At 42.3% G+C, this 19,348-nt stretch overlaps 2 protein-coding genes and 1 pseudogene across 2 annotated transcripts in view; 1 reads left to right on the top strand and 2 right to left on the bottom strand.

Annotated features, from left to right (window-relative positions):
* Nucleotides 1-19,348, bottom strand: part of gpc5a (glypican 5a) — a 119,244-nt gene that overhangs the window by 9,095 nt on the left and 90,801 nt on the right. The window lies entirely within an intron of this gene.
* On the bottom strand, nt 5,007-9,008 carry LOC147269233 (uncharacterized). The gene is made up of 2 exons (XM_086181299.1): nt 8,593-9,008; nt 5,007-8,432 (listed from the first exon to the last, which is right to left on the bottom strand). Exon 2 carries the CDS (start codon nt 6,684-6,686, stop codon nt 5,598-5,600), a length of 1,089 nt encoding a protein of 362 aa, XP_086037425.1. The 5' UTR covers nt 6,687-8,432; nt 8,593-9,008; the 3' UTR covers nt 5,007-5,597.
* LOC147269232 (eukaryotic initiation factor 4A-I pseudogene) lies at nt 8,962-10,412 on the top strand (annotated as a pseudogene).

The raw sequence follows: 19,348 nt of genomic DNA, 5'->3' as shown, positions 1-19,348 counted from the left end.
GCTGCTGGGATGCGTCTACAGTCTATGGACTTTGGTCAAGACTTCATGTAACACAGTTTAATATACTCAGAATTGTCACGACATTAAAATCAAAAAGAAACACACACACATAAACACACACACACACACACACACACACACACCTCACATCATTTTGGTCTACTTCATTATCTGAGACTTCCTGAAAACAAAAGCCTCTTTATGGAGCCTGTTTTTAACATTTGAATCAAATAGAAAACTCCCGTGTGAAAAGAGATGCGCATGTTCGCCACCCTGTCTGTCAAATTACAGTGCAAAACATTGTCATTGCTGAAGTCTTTGTTTTGGCTGCCTGTGCAGTTGCATGTCTAATGTTGTACTTCTCGTCAGCCGGTGTTGATACTTCAATCTCCCCTCCAGCTCCTAAAAATGCCATGACAACAAGATCAGTTGAGATCAGAAAAACTAGTAACTCTGCTAGAAAACATTCACTTTATACCTCTGCAGGAAATCATAAAGGAAGCCTTGGAAACAGCAGGGGTTCAGAGTTCCCCCTCACTATTTCGATTATACACTGGTGTGTTTGAGGTGCTTAACTTCTTTAGTCGAAATTTAATAATTCTATTGTGTAGCCCAAGCTAAGTGTAGCATATGGAGCATGGCAAGCTGGATAAGTGTAAAAAGACACATGCCTATTTCTGAGCCAGTAGCTGCCTCCCAGAATTGTTTTGTTTACACAAGAACGAGATCAAGTGGAGAGAGGAGCTAAATGAAGAGAAACCACCTGAGACCTCTTGGAGAGAAAGCTGAGTGCTCCCATTCTTAGACAGAACAATTGACTCGCGCTCAGAGCCGGAGACAGCATCCCCTTTCAATTAGACTAAGACATCCAGTGAATGCAGAATAAATTATCTCTTTATTCACAAATATCATATAAATTGGCACAATTCAATTTATTTATGTTGCCGGCACGATTAAAGCGTTAAATGGCGTGTGAGTTTATTAGGATTGATAGGCTGTGAATGAGTCTTCTATGTTTTTTTTCTTATTTCCAATATCGACGTCAACGAGAAGCGTCACGTATGTTTCCAGCTGCCCAAACTATTCAAAAATAAGCAGAATCAAAAACTGGTTGCAATATAAGCAACATGCACCATGTAAAAATGAGCATCTTTATCACATCCTGGCATCTTTAAAATACTAACAGTCAACCAGTATAAACTGATGTGCTTTCTGTTTTTAAACATCAGTGGAGTTCTTTCTCATGTATTATGTCATATCAGATTAAGGTGTTGTTTATAGAAGCAGTTCATTGATTGCTTTGTTTATTTTTGTAGTTTGCAATTACACTAGTGCGGGACTTTACATCGTAGGCTCCATTGTACCCATCTTAAGCTGTGAAACGTACCTCCTCAACATGAATCATTTCATTATCAAAATTTGATCTAATAAAAGTCGAGAGGAACTGCGCAATTAAGTTATTTATGTCCTTTAAAGCTAGAAGAGAGCGAACAGGAAGTAGCTGTAGTCTTCCAACGCCACAGGAATGTCGACAACTACACAAAGTACATATATTGTGAAAGTCAGAGAGATCAACCAGGTGGCGATGAGCTTAATAACCCTAAGGTATGGGGGGTTAATTTATTTAGAAATATGATCCAATAAATCTTTAAATACTAAAAAAAAGAAACCTTTTAAAACCTACATAAATTGTTTGAAGTAAATCCTGATCTGAGTGACAGCTCTGGGAGCAATCTGGAGGTCCTGGTGAGGAAGGTTCCTGGACAATCACAGATCAGCCATCTTGACAAAGACAACAAGAACAAATGGTTGGTGCCATTTGTTGCTGCCATCATGTGAAGTTAGGAAACTACATTGAACTATTCTGTATGAAACAGATGAATCCTTAGACTAGATTAAATGCATTTATCAAGCAAATAAGAATAATTAATTCAAGTTCATAAAGTTATATCGCATTATAATAAAGATTAGTGAATCTTCGCGAGGCATGTCTGACAAACCTGTATATACAGACTAGTCACCTTGAATCAGGTCAACCTGCCTTTTGTCTGATTTAATCTACTTTCTGCAGCTTGATTGGTCTAACCCCCAATAAAACCAGCATCCATCCTGTTTGTGTGCAATTATAGAGTGAAGCAGGATCAATTGAATCTAATTTAAGGCAGAGGCATTATTCTAAAACACAGACCCTGTATCTCTGCATGGAGTCGGCAGGATGATTAAGTGCTTTGGTTATATCCTCTATAGCTCCGCTGCACATGCCACAGTGAGAGTGTTCATGTCCTGGATCCCATCACACCAGCCTCTATTACATCCTCAGAGCAGTCAATACTGAGCTCTGACCGCCAGTCACTCACTCTCAGGTTGCACACACACGCAGAATACAAATCAGCTTAGAAAACTCAAAGCTCTGCATCTGCTCTGCCTTCACTCTTTTATTTTTTTCTCTCTCTTTCTATAGCGCCTGTTTGGACAAACCAGTTCCAACTATTTTATTATGTCACACACAACAAACTGATTCAAATTTGAGGGGGAACTTGGAATGGAATGAGCATCAATTAATTCAGAAACATGGCTCCATATGGTACAGCAGGATAATTATTGGCTTATTTGTTTACTGTGAAGACTGGCTGAACATAAACTGATCAACCAAAGCATTAAAACCATCGACGGGTTTCATTATGAGTATAATACAACAGCCCAGCAATAAATCCCCCTTTATATTATAAAGTAATAATTTTATTGAATCTTTTTTTAATTTTAATATCATTTTTGGAAGCTAGAATAGGCTTATAGTGGAAGCTGTTAATAATTGTTTGTCAAATTAATTCATTAAGAGGGGGTGAACAAAAATATGGCCTAAAATACCCAATATAGTGCAACAGCGGCACACACCACAGCCTTCAAACAAAACTTCTCTCTCATAGAGATCCAATAAACATCCTCATGAAGGGGAGATTTACTCCCACTGGTTTTAAAGCTTTGGCGGATCAGTGAATATCAGTGAAAACAATGATGGTGCTTGGAATCATCTTTGGTCACTTCCTAAATCTATCGTGACGCAAAAAAAAAATGTAATTTCTTCATTTCTCGTCGAGTTACAAAAGACAACCTCAGAGCCTTCTTGTTAATATTGTATCAGATGGATTCAGAGTGTTAACAAAAGAGAGGGGGGTGTAATTAATTTTTTATGCGCAGTGCCTTTCTCCACCGAGGAAAACAAAACATCAACATATACGTCCCTGATCAAATCGACATACGCTGGTAAAGGTCTCTGCCCTTCTTCCTCTTCTTTTCTTTTGCAGCTCATATGCTCAGAATTAAACCTCGCTGAAGTCGACTTCATCCAACAGCAAACTAACCACCTCCAACACGTAAACAGGACAAGATCGTCCTGTATTTTTACGCTGTGATCAGAAATATATACAGGAAGGCATCAGGGGATGATCATTCTTTGTGTGCTCAAAAGAAGATTAAATCTGTTTCAGAAGTACTTCCTTTGTGATTAAATATTTATTTTGCTGCTATTTATCAAATGTTTCCATTTTAGATGATGATGTGGGAAAGAGTTAGTACAATAATGTTCCCATCTGGATCTATTTTGGGAATTGTTGAGTACACAAGAGAACCTACGGGACACACAGCTCTCTGTTGCAGTCTCATGTGTATGGTTTTAGATGCTGAGCTTAGCACGTTAATTGCTTCAGCAACCAATCGGAACGCACAGGTCTCAGTTTAGATTGTACACATAATGGTGCGAGTACACGCTGTCAAAACACATTGTGGAAGAGTTGATTTCAAAAGGAGGAGACTGCTAAAACAAGTGGCCCGCCATCGGTTTGACAGGTTTTAATGAAACACCTCGATCAAGAATTATTTCACAGTTTGCGTAATCAACTCCTGTCAGCTGCATTAATAATGAGATCCTCTCTCCATCACAGGGTGGGTCATATTTCAACCAGTGAAGAGCTGATCTGCTAATAAGCGTGACCACATCATAACCAGATATTACTCTTTTCAGAAAACACATTTTGCATAACAAGGTTTCATGATTTTACTGGGTTCGCTTTCTTATTAACCTTCCATTAACCTTTAGATAAACATAGGCACAGGCTCTGAGCATTATTCCCAGGGATCACACAGCAAAAGGCCCGACCCAAATTCATCAGAGCAGCTGTGGAATTGCTTATGGGTGATTAGGCCACTGATAGCTCCTCGCCTCACCGAAGATGAAGATGTGGTAGGGGCTGCTCAAGAGGCAGGGGGTCACAAAGCAGCTAGCGCTTTCTTTGGGTCTGCATGTCCCTACTCACACCGGTAATTTGAAGGATTCATTGGTAAATCAATATAGAAAATGCTGATGGTGATCATTTTTACCCACAGCGTTTTATGACTGAAGTCCTCATTGTCTACAGCTGAGACTCAGTGATTTTAGGCCAATTTTAATCAGCCTTAGCTCCTTACAAATCAGTTACAGTTTATCGTTTAGATGAAGTCGAGATAAAGAGCCGGAACAACCGCTCGTTTCTGCTTCTGACTGATCTAGAGTTTCCACAAACCAACAGTTCCCAGGTGAAGCCGATTCAAAGCATATGTTGTCAGTACAAAGATAATAGGAAAAATGGCACAGGCGAGATGGACAGATATGAAGACTCAAATGAGTAAAGTAACATTAGCAGACTTGCACATACAATGTTTAACTTTCAATGACCAACAGCTATGAGAAAAGCTTCGGCAACATATTGCTTCTCGTAGTTCTGCAACTGTCTAGAAAGTAGGCCAACCAACTTTTCATAGAAACAATGTACCAAATTAATTTAATAGTGATTCTAGGACGCTGTGATTAGTAGGGCTGTTCTTGCTTATTACAAGTAGTTCACTTGCACTTAAAGGTCCCAACAGTTATACTGACATAATGCAATCCCCCCCCCCCCCCTGAAAATTAAGTGTCTGAACACAAAAGGGACACAGGTAGCAAGTGAATGAGAAAGAGCTATGTCAATTTCCATGTGTGGCAATTCTCTGTGGGTTTGTGCAATTTCATATGGATTTGACCACCAATGAGTGAGGAGTGGATTCAGACGGACAGATGGACAGGTTTATTCCTTTTTTTAGTAAGATAATACAGCTTCTTACACTATTACACTACTATCAATTGGTCACTTGTTAAAAAAAAAAGGTAAATAAGCATGGTGCCCACCTAGCCAGCATTAGACTTAAAAATGAATTTTTAAGCCCAACATTGAGACCCACACCTGTAAGAAAAGAGTAACACATTTCATACCTGAAGGTACAGTGTTGCACTACTTTTAAGATGCTTTTACTGCAATACATATCCTTTGGATACTAATAAATATTTCCTTGAATTAATGTTTTTGTTAGAACAAAGGAATGGTAACACGGGACAGCATTAAATAAGCATGCAACCGCTTAACTGTGAACAGAAGTTAGTGGACTCTCGCGCTGCTCTGAGGGTTGTCTGCAGCAGCAACACGTTGCCACCTAGCACCAGGATTTTTTCCAAACCAAATGATCTTTCAACTTTCCCACTACACTGGAAATCATCTTGGAACATCCAAGAACAACCTAAGCATTACTCAATATAGAAACCTTTTATTAGACCACATTTCCATGGAGAGAATGTCTGCTTGGGAGGAAAGTCGATCGTCAGAGTTCGAACAAATCTCGTCCCCGATAGTTAAATCCATCACATAGTTTTGATAGGGGGGGCTGGGCTTCGTGGCTCTGGCCCCGGGGCCGGTGGCTATGGATGCTGGCTGCCTTGAATGTCTGGTGGCTCGCTGGGCTGGTGGGCCCGTGGTTACTGCCTTCTGGGGCGGCTTTGGGTCTCGCCTGTTGAGGGATGGTGTGGGGGGCACGGGGGCGGCTTCCCCTATCATGGTGGCACCCTGTGGGATTGGGGGTTGGGGGTCCTTGGGCTGGGTCGGGGCCTCCACCTGGCATGGGGGGGTCGGGGGCCCTGGGCTCTGGTGCCGGGGATTCATGCCGGTCCCCCGGTGGGGTCCTGCGGTGGGGGGGCTGTGGTCGCTCGGTCCCCAGGCACTGGCGGGGCATGCTGGGGCCTGCCGTGGCGGCTGGGGCATATTTGCCCTCGGACGATGGGAGGAGGGTGGGGAAGGAAGGTTAGGTGGGGGTTGGAGAGGGAGGGGGGTTGGAGAGGGAGGGGGGTCGGGGGGGGTCTTCAGGGAGGGAGGTAAGGGGCTGGAGAGTGAGGTAGAGGTGGATTGCTTGGCGCCTGGGACTTGCTGGCCTGGGGCCCTGCCGCTCCCTGGGGGGGTCGCACCCACATTTGGGAGGGGTTTGCTAACTTCGGCCCATCCTCGGGCGGGCTGGGCCCTGGCGCGGTGTCCTGGACTGCCGCCACTCCTGACAAAGGGAGGATGCTGGGGGACGTCTGAGGGATGGGGGCTGACCTCCTTGATGCTGATCGAACTGGGGGCCCTGACCACGGGCTGCTGGCTGGGGGTTCCGCTGTGCACTGGGGGCCTGGGCCCTCCCTGCCCTCGCACTGCGCGGTGGTGTGCCCTCTGCCCGGACAGTGCCCCTTGGTGCTCCAATCTGACCCCTGGACCAGGGAGGCTAGACTCCCTGTCGGCTGGTTGCAGTGGTGATGGGGTGGTCAGCGGGGCCAGTCTGGAAGTTGGCCCCCTGCAGGTCTGGCCCATTCCTCAGCCCCTCTCATTACCTCTCTGTCCCATCACACCACATCTTATGTGTCACTAGGCCTTGAGGGGCTGGACCCCCCAATTTTAATCACATCGTAGACATTTAGGGCTTGGGGGAGTGCATGAGGTAGTACTGGGAAACTCTGCCGTCTGCAACCGGCGGGGCTCCCATGCCCTGGGTGCCTATGCCAATTTGAACTACATTCTAGTCATCCACATCATCACATCTACATTCCCATGCACAACACGCACCCTGCACCATGTTGGGATGGGGGGGGGGGGGGGCAGCTGGGGCAGGGAGTGGGTCCAGTGCTGCCTCCTTTGCTAACTGCACCATTGCAGGCCTGGGGGCCTGGCCGGGGCTCTTTGGTGGTTGGGCTGGGGTTGGTCACGGGCCCTGCTGTTGTGCGGTGGATCGCTCGCTGGCGGTTTCACTAAGTCTGAGGTGCCCTGGACCGTATCAGCATCTATGGAGTACTCAGCCCCTGTATGGAAGAAGATGAGGGTATGATTGTTTTGTCCGGGGGTGGCGGTCCTGGGCGTGCGTGCTTTCGACTCACCCCGCCGGGTGGGCTAGGCCTCTCGGGGGAGAGGGGGGTCCCGGCTGACTGGCTGGCTGGTGCCCTATAGCCTGAAGCCCTCCTGCTCTTGGGGGAGGGGGAGAACAGGGGATGAGTAGAGGGGATGGGGATGGGGATGGTGGGTTGGGGGGGATAGCTCTGTTCGGGGGCGGTGGGCCTGGTCGTTGTCCCGACCCGCCTGGGTGTGGGGTGTGGGTGGGTGTCGGCCTCGCCGCTGGCGGACCTCTTGGGGGGCTCTGGTCGGGTCTCGGGCCAGAGGGGCCCTGTGCCCCTGGGCTCTGCTCATGCTGTGGGGGGGGGGGGGTGCCCGGCGGGACCGGGGTCATCTCTGCCCCGTCTCTCTGTGGGCTGCTTCTGGGTAGGGGTTGCTGCTCCTATGCTTTCCTATGGGTCCTGGCATGGGTTGGGCCTGTGGCTGTTTCCTGGGGGAGGGGTGGCCTGGGGCTCCCCATGTCCTGGGGGTTTCTGGGTGCTCTGGTGGCCTGGTCCTGACCTACCTGTTATCCTAGACTGGGGGTGCGATGTCCCCCCCCCACATCAGCTACAGCCATCTACGCACAGCATCCAGGACAAACCATAGCGCACACACACATACACGCATGGAGCGCACAACTGACCCATAAACACACACTCAGACATTTATCTTAAAATTATATTAAACCAAATGGTAAGCCTGCACCGGAAATTCTGCAACCAATGTTTTTTCTTTCTTTTTCTTTTGTTGTTGTTACTTTTTCTTTGTTTGTTTATTTGGTTTTTGTTTGTTTGTTTTTTTGTGTGTTTTTTATTGTTGTTGTTGTTTTTTCTGCTATTGCTGTTGTTGTTTTTGTCTCCCCCCTCCCCCTTGTCTTCGCTATCCTGTCCTTGTTCTCTCTTCCTATCCACTCCTGAGCCTCAGTCCGGTCGCTTCATCAATGAACCAATACCATTCCTAATAAAATTAAACATAAATGGCAATAGGAGTTTATCAGATTCCTCCTATGCAGAATAAAACTGCTTCAGTACAACAAGGCACAAGGAACATTGATGCTGCTTGCCCCAGCTACTGAACAGGACAGGTTTATAAAAAAAAAAAAAAAAAAATCATGCACAGATGAAACCGTGGATCCATGTCATGGTTATGTTGCTGTGGATAGTGTCCACCAATTGCCATTGTCCTCCAACACTTAGAGAGAGAGAGAGAGAGAGAGAGAGAGAGATTCTGATGGGCAACTGATTACAGCAGCTCAGCGATATTTTCCCATGTTTAAGGTCTCTGGTAAAACTACCTATGGAGTTCTACAAAAATACATAAATAAATAAATAAATAATTGTGTTTAATAAACCTGATTTCAGAAAGAGTCGCCAAAATCTGCGATCCCATCTATACTATCCATTCATCTGAGTGTCACAGATTAAAGTCAGACCCAAGAGAAAACTGCTGGACCAAAGTCATCATAGTCAGTCGTTAAAATCGGATCAAAGAGTATCACAGAATTCTTAAAACTTTAAACTTCACAATCTGCTTGTGATCACAGAATGAGAACACATTCAGAATTCTGAACTTGACCTCATAATTCCAAATGTGATCCCAGAATTAAGATGGCAGAATGACATCATAGAATGAGATGAGAGGATGACATCACAGAATGACATGACAGGATGACAACACCAAATGAGATCAAGGTAGGAAACGATGTAAGAGAACACTCAGCTTCAACATTCAGTAAACCTCCTCCTTGGTGCATTATGACATCAAGAACTTTTTGTCCATCTGGTCGAGTGCATCAGGGTCATTCAACTTCTTTTGCACCAATGCCAACCAACCATCGTAAGCGAGACAATGGTCCAGTCATTGAGAGCAACTGGAACCACACTGTGGGCAGTTTTGATCGCATGGACCTGCGTGGTGCTCTGCTTCGGGGAATTTATGGTTATGGTTTGGAAAAGCCATCTCTTATACAGAAGAAAGCCATCATACCCTGTATCGAGGGTTATGATGTGATCGCCCAGTCCCAGTCTGGCACTGGCAAAACCGCTGCGTTTGCAATTTCTATTCTCCAGAAGATCAACCTGAGGCACAGGGCCACTCAAGCTCTGATTGTGGCCCCCACCAGGGAGCTCGTTCAGCAGATCCAGCAAGTGGTGCTGGCTCTGGGTGACTACATGGGAGTCACCTGCTATGCCTGCACTGGAGGCACCAGCATCCATCGAGAGGCCCAGAGGCTGAGGAACGAAGCCCCTCAAATTGTTGTGGGGACCCCCGGTCGAGTCCTCGATATGTTCAGCCGCGGACATCTTTGTTCAAGGAGCATCAGCATGTTCATTATGGATGAGGCTGACGAAATGCTCATCCGAGGCTTTAAAGAACAAATTTATGACATCTTTCAAGTCCTGCCAAGCAGAGCACAGGTGGTGCTCTTCTCTGCCACAATGCCGTCAGACGTACTGGCGGTTACAAAGAAGTTCATGCGGGATCCTGTGAGGATCCTGGTGAAGACGGAGGAGCTGACCCTGGAGGGCGTCCGCCAGTTTTATATTGATGTCACAAGGGAAGAATGGAAGCTGGACACCCTGATGGACCTTTACACATCCCTTACCATAACACAGGCGATCATCTTTACAAACACTCGCAGGAAAGTCGAGTGGCTGACTCAGCAGATGGAGTCAAGAGGATTCACCGTCTCTGCACTGCATGCAGAGATGGACCAGAGCCAGAGGGACGTGATTATGAGGGAGTTCCGCTCAGGATCCAGCAGGGTCCTGATCACAACTGACATTCTGGCCAGAGGCATTGATGTACAACAAGTGTCTTTGGTCATAAACTATGACCTCCCAACAAAGAGGGAGATCTACCTCCACAGGATTGGTCGAGGAGGTCGGTTTGGACGAACAGGAACTGCCATCACCCTGGTGACCAAGGAATGCAGACGAGCCCTGAAGGACATTGAGACCTTCTACAGCACCACCGTTGAGGAGCTGCCCACGGACGTGAATGACCTGATGTAGAAGGGTCCAACCATCTATCATCACCCCGTCATTTTAGGGGACAGACTGTGATTTAATGTTTATGTGTGAATAAATGAAAAAAAAAGTACTTCTGTCTTTGATAAAGTTGTCTCAAGAAGCTTTGTTCCGATAGAAAGGAAACTACAGATCCTTGCATGATAACACTGTCTTTTCAATATGGATCTCAGTTAAAATGTGAGTAAATAAAACAAAAATGTTGATTCCATGTAATATTGTGAATAATATCACACTTGCATTATCAGTCAAAATAAACATAATTAGATATTTTAAAGTATTTTTAAATCAAAATTACTATTTAGTCAGCTAGAGCTGGGCATTCCAGCTAAAAATGTATCAAAAACATCAATTAAAACCCTTATTCAGGTTAAATTGGGGTAATACTCTCCCTCAGTGGTTCATCATAGTAACAGTACAGAGATTGTCAGAGAATTATAAGGACAGTGAAGGAAAGTGTATAAAAAGTTTTGAAGAATCATGACATTGATTTTTTCCATAAAAAAAACTTTCCCACTACATATGAAATATCTCCAATATTCAGGTCTATGAATATATAAACAGGAAATAACAAAAGAAAGAACAGAGCGTCTTAACAAAAGCCCCTATTTCATTCAACAGTCTTCCATTCTTTTTTTAAAACACAAGAACATTGGCCATTTTCATAAAAAAAATCAGACAGAAAACAAGAATATGGCTCCCGTGGTTTAAGTTCTGAATGCTTTTAATGTTACAGCCATATCATTCAACGCAAGGGATTTATTTTCATCGGATGATCCTTGATGACAATGCAAGGAAAGTGTCAGTACATTTAAATAACATGATATGTATTTGGGATTACTGACATTTGCAAGTTGCAGTAAAATGTTGAGCTGTTACCTAGGAGGCTTCTCATATCTATGTTCTTCTTCCCTCTATAAATTCAAACCTCATTACTGTCTGTATATATATATATATATATATATATATATATATATATATATATATATATGTATACACACACACAGACCCCTAGTCCTTATGGGGACCAAAGACCCGACCTAATGTGGCAGAACTTAATTTATGAACCTATGGTCAAATTTAGAGTGAAGGTGTAAACTGCAGTTAATTTGAGGTTGAGGTTAGGCATCAATTGGTTAGGATTAGGATTAAGATTAGGGCTTGGGTTAGGATATTCACATGAATGTAAGTCAATCGAATGTCCTGATAAGGATAGCTACGCAAACCTCTGTGTGTGTGTGTGTGTGTGTGTGTGTGTGTGTGTGTGTGTGTGGGTCCCAGAGGATTCTAGTCTAATGGCCCAACCTATTCCTCCAGTTCAGTCAGACTCTCCCTGTGGTTGATTAACTTTGTGATCCATTAAGTGTCTTCATCCCCTCAGCGGGGAGAGAGTGCCCTCCACCCTACCCTCTGCGGATTAGGGGAATCCCTCAGACATCATCAAAGGAACTCCAAGGTGAGCAGGGCTGCTGACTTTCTACGAAATGTCAGTGAAGGGAGGGTGTAAGATGAGCATCAAGCTGAGTGCACTCACATACTTCTTGTTTAAGCCCTGACAAAACAACGTGAGCAGCAAAGGGAACCATTTTCAAACCAAATGTTATTTTTTTTGTATGGGTTTACTGCAAGAGAGCATTGACAGGGTTTCACTGCAGTAAACAATATCAAACTATGTCAGTGGTTGTGTTTCCATCGAAATGCATTGTAATTCTCCTGGCAAGTGGCAACGGGAAAGTTTTTTGCTTTAATTTAGTATTATGAAAGAAAAATTAATCAGGAAGCAAATGCAACCATTCAAACAGAATAAGAGCGTTTCCATCGTCTTCAGTTATGTCAACATTTGAGGTGAATTCAGACAAGTTCTCTTCCTTCTCTCCCCTTCCAATTGAAATTTTCGATTTAACTTTAATTTTGAATAAAAGTCTGTCCATGTCGTTGTCCTTCTTTCTCTGACATACATGGAAGTTATTTTCCTTTAATTATACAAGAAAAATATTTGCTACACCTGAACTCCTTAGGAAAAGATGTTTTGACCTTTTCATGAGTGTATAAAAATGAGTTACTGGACATAAAGCTAATGTAACGCTGCTGCTGAATTTCACGTCACACAGATTTCCTCCCTGGGCTGTAGGCTTCATTGCCACATTTTCTTGCCTCCCCCAGTTGAGATCAAGTCAGAATGCATAGTGTTAACAGCATGATGCTCAGGCTGAGCTGTGCTGTGAATCGCATGGAACTGCAAGGCCACAACTTTCATTTGAACTTTTCTTCAACATGCCCAGACAAGGTGTGAATGTGGCATGAAATGAAGTACGGAAGCAGGGCCAATTGATATTTAATTAATGCTAGGCCTGACTGGAGGGCCCCGGCTCATCTGCTGCATGTCTCATCCAATATGCATGATTTACAAGCAGGCTTCTTGCCACTGCAAACTTTCCACGCAATACAGAGCATCATTGTGAAGTGGTGTAGACGACAGAGGCAGCACACAGAGGAAGCACATATTCTGGAGCAACTCTCTGTAAATCCTGACAAATGCTATGCAGACTCTACCGTCATGAGCTATATTTTATGCATAAGATCGGAACATATGTCAGAACAACAGATGCACGGAAATGTCAAAATAACCCAAAGGAGTTACTTTTTTTGTATCTTTGAGTATCAAGATGAAGATTTGTGTTAAAAGGCCTTTGTCATTTCATCTGAAATATTCATAAGCAACTCAAAGTATAAACACCTTTGCACTTTTGGGTAGAACTAAGCTACCAGAGGACACCTTTCTTTTTTAAACCCTTCTGTATTATTAATTAACACGCTCCAAAAAAATGAATCTTTGGTTGCTTGAGCTAAGAGAGATTCTACAAATTCCCTGTAAATTGTTACTCATGTAACCTCGACTAACAAAGGCTGCGTGCAAGGTTTGTCTTTAAGATACTGATTTTTGAGAAAAAAAATAAGATTTCTTTTCATAGTGGAGCACAAAATGATGTGTGGGCCACCCTGAAGCACCGAGACACAGTTTGTCTGGTTCTGTTTGAAAATATCATTTTGTGCTGTAATAGCAGCTTGCTTGCTGACACATATCAAGTTGGAGTATTTGGCAAGTGGTCTGAGTTTAAGTCTAACTGGGCCACTTAGCTGTATGTCCGTCCCCTTTGTTTTGTCTGTTTCTCTCTGCCATGACTATAAAAAAAAGTGAAAAAAAGTCTTGAACAAATCTTTAAAAAGAAAATATCCTATATGTTTTAAATTTCTGTCTGTGACAGCACCCTGCAGACTGTGCCAAAAGCAAATCTTGTAAAAGAAAATACCTCTTTTATCATTTGATGCACCTATTTATAAATGCGAGATTAAAATGAATGAAAAATGAAAGAATGCATTTATCCTTCTACTTGGCATGTAATTAAAGACACATAAACAGACATTAAAAACAGACATTTTTCCTTCTGATATTTACCAAAATCTAACATCTGTTACCAACCTCAACCAAAGGACTGTGCTTTGTTTGTCTACCAGCCATCCACACCCACCCACCTCCATCACCTGACAACCAAGCAGGAGAGGATATCACACTGCATCACACTCGGACACTGTGGAAACATATTCCAGAGGAGAGTGAATATTGAGATAGATTCAGCAGCGGTTCAGCTAATGTGAGTCATTACATATCACCATGTCCCACCTGGATTACTGGCTTCGTTAAGTGGAGGGGCTGTTACAAGTAAAAGTAGTGGAATTTCAATGAGATTTACATAAATTTCTAATGCAATAGAGTTTAGAATCACATTTTCCCAAATACACACAAAGCAATGAATCATCAGTGTCTTCATTTATATTTCAACTTACAAAAATCCCTGAGAAGAGTTTAAGGCAGCACATTTCTCGTCCTCCATGAATTCAGTGGACGGAGGTAACGGGGACATCATTTTTCCTACCAGGGCCATCTGTCAACCCCCAACATTGCCCATGTTACATTAAATAAATGCCTGGCTTTTCTCAGGAGTCCACGGCAGTGTTATTAAACTGCCTACCTGTGTTACGATGATAGATCTCCCCCAAACTTTGGACCCCCAGCCAGCTCCGATTACACATAAATGTAGAACATATAGAGATTGCCTGTGTGGACAAGCAGTATAGGCAATGGAATCAGGCCGCACACACCTGACTGGGTCTCTATTTAAACAGAGGGCTACTGGAGCGGATGATAAGCAGCCGGCAACCCAAGATGAATATATTTGATTTTGAGAGTCGCATGACAATAAAGAAAAGAATGCTGGTTTACAGTAGAGTTTTCAATTTTTTTTTTTTGGTTAAAATTTCCTATTTCATAATTACACCACGTAGAAAGGCTAACATTCATTAGTGTAAAACACCACGTGGTCAGTTTTCTCTTATAGTGGACTTGTTTTGTAAAACTGAAGAGTCCACGTCATTGACAGAATTAAATTGTCCAAATGTAATCAATTGCACATCAAAGGCAGCTTGGACAAGTTCAAAACATCTCATTAGGGACAAAACGTATCTCTCCCACAAACTGTTATTCATCCTGGTAATATTGCCAAAACTTTAACTATACACAGTATCACGATTGCTGTTGTTAAATTACAGATTCTAGTTTACAGAATCTCATTAAGCTACAAATGAGATTCCTCATTAACACCACTGCACATCCTTTCTCTCTCTTGTTACAGGATTTGATAAATTGATCAGGATATCCTCTTGCAACTAAAAGTAGAAACATTAATGCTATACAGTATTATTATGCCCCCGTGCCAGCAGTGGTAGACTACATTTTTTCTGGGGTTCATATTCTTGTTAAAATGCAATATCTTTGGAAGGCCTTGGGGGCTTTTTCTGTTTTTTATAATGCTTTATTGATTGTCTTATGTTGTTCCAAATATTCACGCTGTTGTGCTGCAGCACATCTGATCCAATCATGCAATGATGACGCCCAGTCACATCGTACTGAATTGTTGGCTATCAGAGGGTGGATACAAACTCCTGGTCACCATAACCATATTGGGTCTTCAGGGGAGGAATCAAGTAATGGAAATCTACCTCTGGAAGGAACAGAATCAATAAATCAATAAATATACATATTCCGCTGTATGCAGGACAAAGAGAAATGTTTCGCCTCATTTCACTGGACTGACAGGAGTGACAAAATCACGCATGACAAATAGTCTTAATATGTGTTGTAAAGAGCTAACAACAAAATGATCGCACTAAAAAAAAAAAAAAAAAGCTGCATATAATCTGAGCAGAAACAAAACCATATCGTCGTCAGTTAATCATGTAACAGTTTGCTGACAGACAGAGGAGAGGCCAAATCTGCCTCTGCCTCAGTCACAATCACGTCTGCTTGCCAATTTCCCACCAGGCCTTAGTGGCAAGCCTGCAGACGGCAAGTGTGATAATGGATGGTTCTAATGGTCGAGCCTGGACCGCACATTAGGAATCTGGTCGATTCTCAGTATTGCACACAGGAAATGCTGCCAGCAATCAATGTGAGGCTAATGTGCAAAAACGAGTAAGTTGAATGTCAGCATTGCTAATCAATAACTATTCATTTCCAGCAACCACATTTCCACAAATAGGACACTTAATATTGTGTGATCTGATAATTAACATGCCCAATTAAGGATGTGTGACAGAAAGCAATGGATGGTGGATGGGCAACATCTGCTGCAAGGTGCTAATGGAGAAACGCGCCCGTCTCTGATCGACAGTTCGGAGATGGATCTTGATGTCTGCAAACGGTGGGACGCCAGCTAAAACTGCAGGAGTCAGATAATCCTCTCTCTACCTCCACGGCACGCAGGATAATGGATGTCCATCCGCTCAGGTTCTCCTCTAACAGGAATATGCCGCTCCAAAGGGAAAAGGAAACAACCACTTTACAACTACACTGGATGCTAATCCTCCACATTTCTCATAGTTTTAACTTTTTTTCTAATCTATTACTGACTTGGTATTATGAATTATAGATCCCGTTAGCCTGAAAGCATTATTCATGTACTCTATTTTTACCTAAATAGAAAGTTTCCCATAATTTCTTCCACTATTTGCACTAATGCAGGCTCTTCCGGGTCTTCAGGCTACAGAGTGATTTGGTCCAAACATTATGAGACAAATGTGACAGACGACAGACAATCTTTCAGAGTGTTTGAGTGACATCTAAACGTCATCCCTCGCTATACAACTGATTCCAGGTCAGTCTCTGCTGATAACACAAACCTACGTGTTACTCCACTAAATACATGAAGTCCTGAACTATAGGGTTAGTTAAAACTAAATACAGAAGCCAAGAAAAATTAAAATCCACGAGAGGAAATATCAGACAAAAGTCTAAACAAGTCCTATTTAAAGCTTCCTCTCAAAACCAGAACCCCATTGAGAAATTGCCTGTAAAAATGTCATCTAATTGTTTTTCTGTTTGCTAAAAAATAACTTGCACATTGAAAATCTCTTCAATAAAAAAAAGGGTTGATTACTTAAAACAATAAGAGTGACGTGTCAGTATTAATACAAGACATTTCAAGACAATAAAGCATTGATTAAATCTAGTAAATTTAATTTGATTCATCAGCGGATAATGATTTTCCACGTGTGCATACGCGTACATGCAGGGTTTTTTTTAGAATGAACCCACTAAAACAGGCTGATTGACAACTTTCCCATGGCAGGTAGATGAGATTTCCTTCTGTATGTTCGTATTTCTCTAATAGATCACATTTGACATCATAACATAAAACAGCAAACAGAATAGAGTAGCATGGAGGGCAGTATTTCTTGTTTTCCATTTTTATCTATATATTTTCTGGCTTTTTCAAACTCAACATCAACTGAACAATGTTAGAGGACCACTTGAACATAGACGAGCTGAGGCTGAGATGGAATGCTTATTATAGCTGTTCCTGTTGCAGACAAAAGCCAGATGTTTGTGGATGTTCAGCTTTTTTAGCAAATGGACATACCAGCAACACCATTAAATTAAAATGGTGTTTCTATATTCAATTCCAGACATTTAGAATAAGGGCCGTGCAGCTCTAATAAATCTAAACGGCACCAGATGAATCACAAAACCTGAACGAATCAAATCAGGAAAGATTTGACTTCATCCAAAATTTAACACTTCAATCCACATGACTGGAATAATTCAGTTTGTTGTTTCTTTTTAAATCAAACTTGCTCATTAGATGCACCTGCATGACGGCCAAAAGCTCAACAGATAAGATCATCAACCATTGCTGAGCATGTTCTGCCAAAAGAGTGTAATGTGGAATAATTTGTTGGAACAGTTAAATTAATCAATTAATTTATTATCTGCTTTAATCTGCTCAGAGAGCAGAGAGAGAGCTAGAACTGAGAGGAACATTTTTATGTTCTTCTTTGTATAAAAAGTCTTTAGCTGTGCTGCAATTATGGATCCTAATCATTTTCCCCTCTTGATCCTGGTTCAATCCTTTTATTATTGAGCATCTGATGGTCCTCAGTCAGATCCAGCAGCTGGAACCAAACTCAGGGCAAACAAACACAGAACCTGCAGGCATTAGGCTTCATCTACTTGATGCTAAGCCATTAAAAGTCCAGATAATAGAAACTGCAAACACCATCAGTGTTCCGTATTAAAACCGTTTCTACATGTTTGATGGTTGTTTCCAAAGAATATTGCCATTGTTTATTCTCTATTTCTAACATTACATTTCATTTTTTTTATGAAACATCACAAGATCCAAAGATTCTTTTTCTTTTTTTTTTTTTTTTTATCAGACCTGCGGTATTTAATCAAACCTCTTCAGTCAGTGTTGGGTCGTCAGGCTTTATTCAGCCAAAGACATAATGAGCTCAAAGTCATGGCCGTTCCTACATTAAAACCCAGAAAGCAATGTGAGAGATAATGAACACTTTCAATAACAGTCTTGATAGAAGATTTAAATGCACAAATGTCACCCCAAACATTTCACTTTGAGAAAAAAAAATTATAAAAGCTTTTCAATAACGATCAAATCAATTTCAGACCAAGGAGGAGGAGGTCAGTGATGCATCGCTTTGATTACTCTTCCAGTATTTTGAGTTTGAATGATGAGAAAATAAGCACATTTCTTCTAAGAATGGCAGCAAAAAAACTCTGATAGCATTCTTTTTAACGCAACCGAAAATTTGTCACACCGCTGTCTCATGTTTGATGGAATACCTGTTAGGGAATCTACATTTCTCATTTACTATGAACTTTAAAAAAAAAAAAAAAAGAAACTGCTGGAATGCTTGTAAACAGTGACCCTATTTAACAGGTTTCTCTGCGTCTGACAGCACCCAGAGCATTTGCCTAACGACTGAGATGGAAACATGCTGAATAACACCCTACTCTTTCATTCGTCGCTTGCTGAAATTCACCCAAACTGTTTTCTTGTCTCAGTAATTATTCGGCACAGCCTCTACAGCTCACCGTTAATTGAAATGAAAGACAGAAACCTACTGCAGGAAAAAGAAAAAAAAAATCAGTCAGCCAACTGTTCTAATTTTGGCACGTGTGTCTTTTATTGTGCCGCCATTCATTCATTACAGGCTTTCAAATGAGAATGTGAATTCTGGCTGCAAATGGAAGAATAGGGACCAAGACATTTGAACTGATAACTGTGAGAAAGGTCGGACTCCACTCAGCTTTTCTGTTTTCTCCATCACCCTCTAACCGAGGTCAAACCGGGGTCATACCAAGCTTGTTTTCCTCTCTCAGAGAGTCGACCTGCATTGTAGGACTCCAGTGTGATCTTACGGAAAACAGATTAAATGACCATGACCTGTTAATACCCATTTGCTTAGACAAAATGACACAACTGTAAGTCCAAATTAAGGGCCAGGATGGGGGTGGTGGTGCAGCAACAAACATAGTTTATTAAACCAGATGATGTCACTGACTATAGAACTGTTTTTCTGTCCCTAATTCCAACCATTGACTCATCATTAGGGCCTGAGCCTGAAGGTACTTCAGGCTCAGGCCCTATTATTAAACCTATTTTCCAACAGTGATTGTAATTCAAAGAAGCTGTTGTCCGTGAGTGATAATAAAAAACATTT

The sequence above is a fragment of the Aulostomus chinensis genome, chromosome 2 (assembly GCF_037954235.1).
Source record: "Aulostomus chinensis isolate RoL2024-O1b breed Wild chromosome 2, RoL_Achi_v1.0, whole genome shotgun sequence".
Lineage (NCBI taxonomy): Eukaryota > Metazoa > Chordata > Actinopteri > Syngnathiformes > Aulostomidae > Aulostomus > Aulostomus chinensis.
The sequence above is the reverse complement of the archived record's forward strand: the minus strand, read 5'-3'. Positions and strand labels throughout refer to the sequence as shown.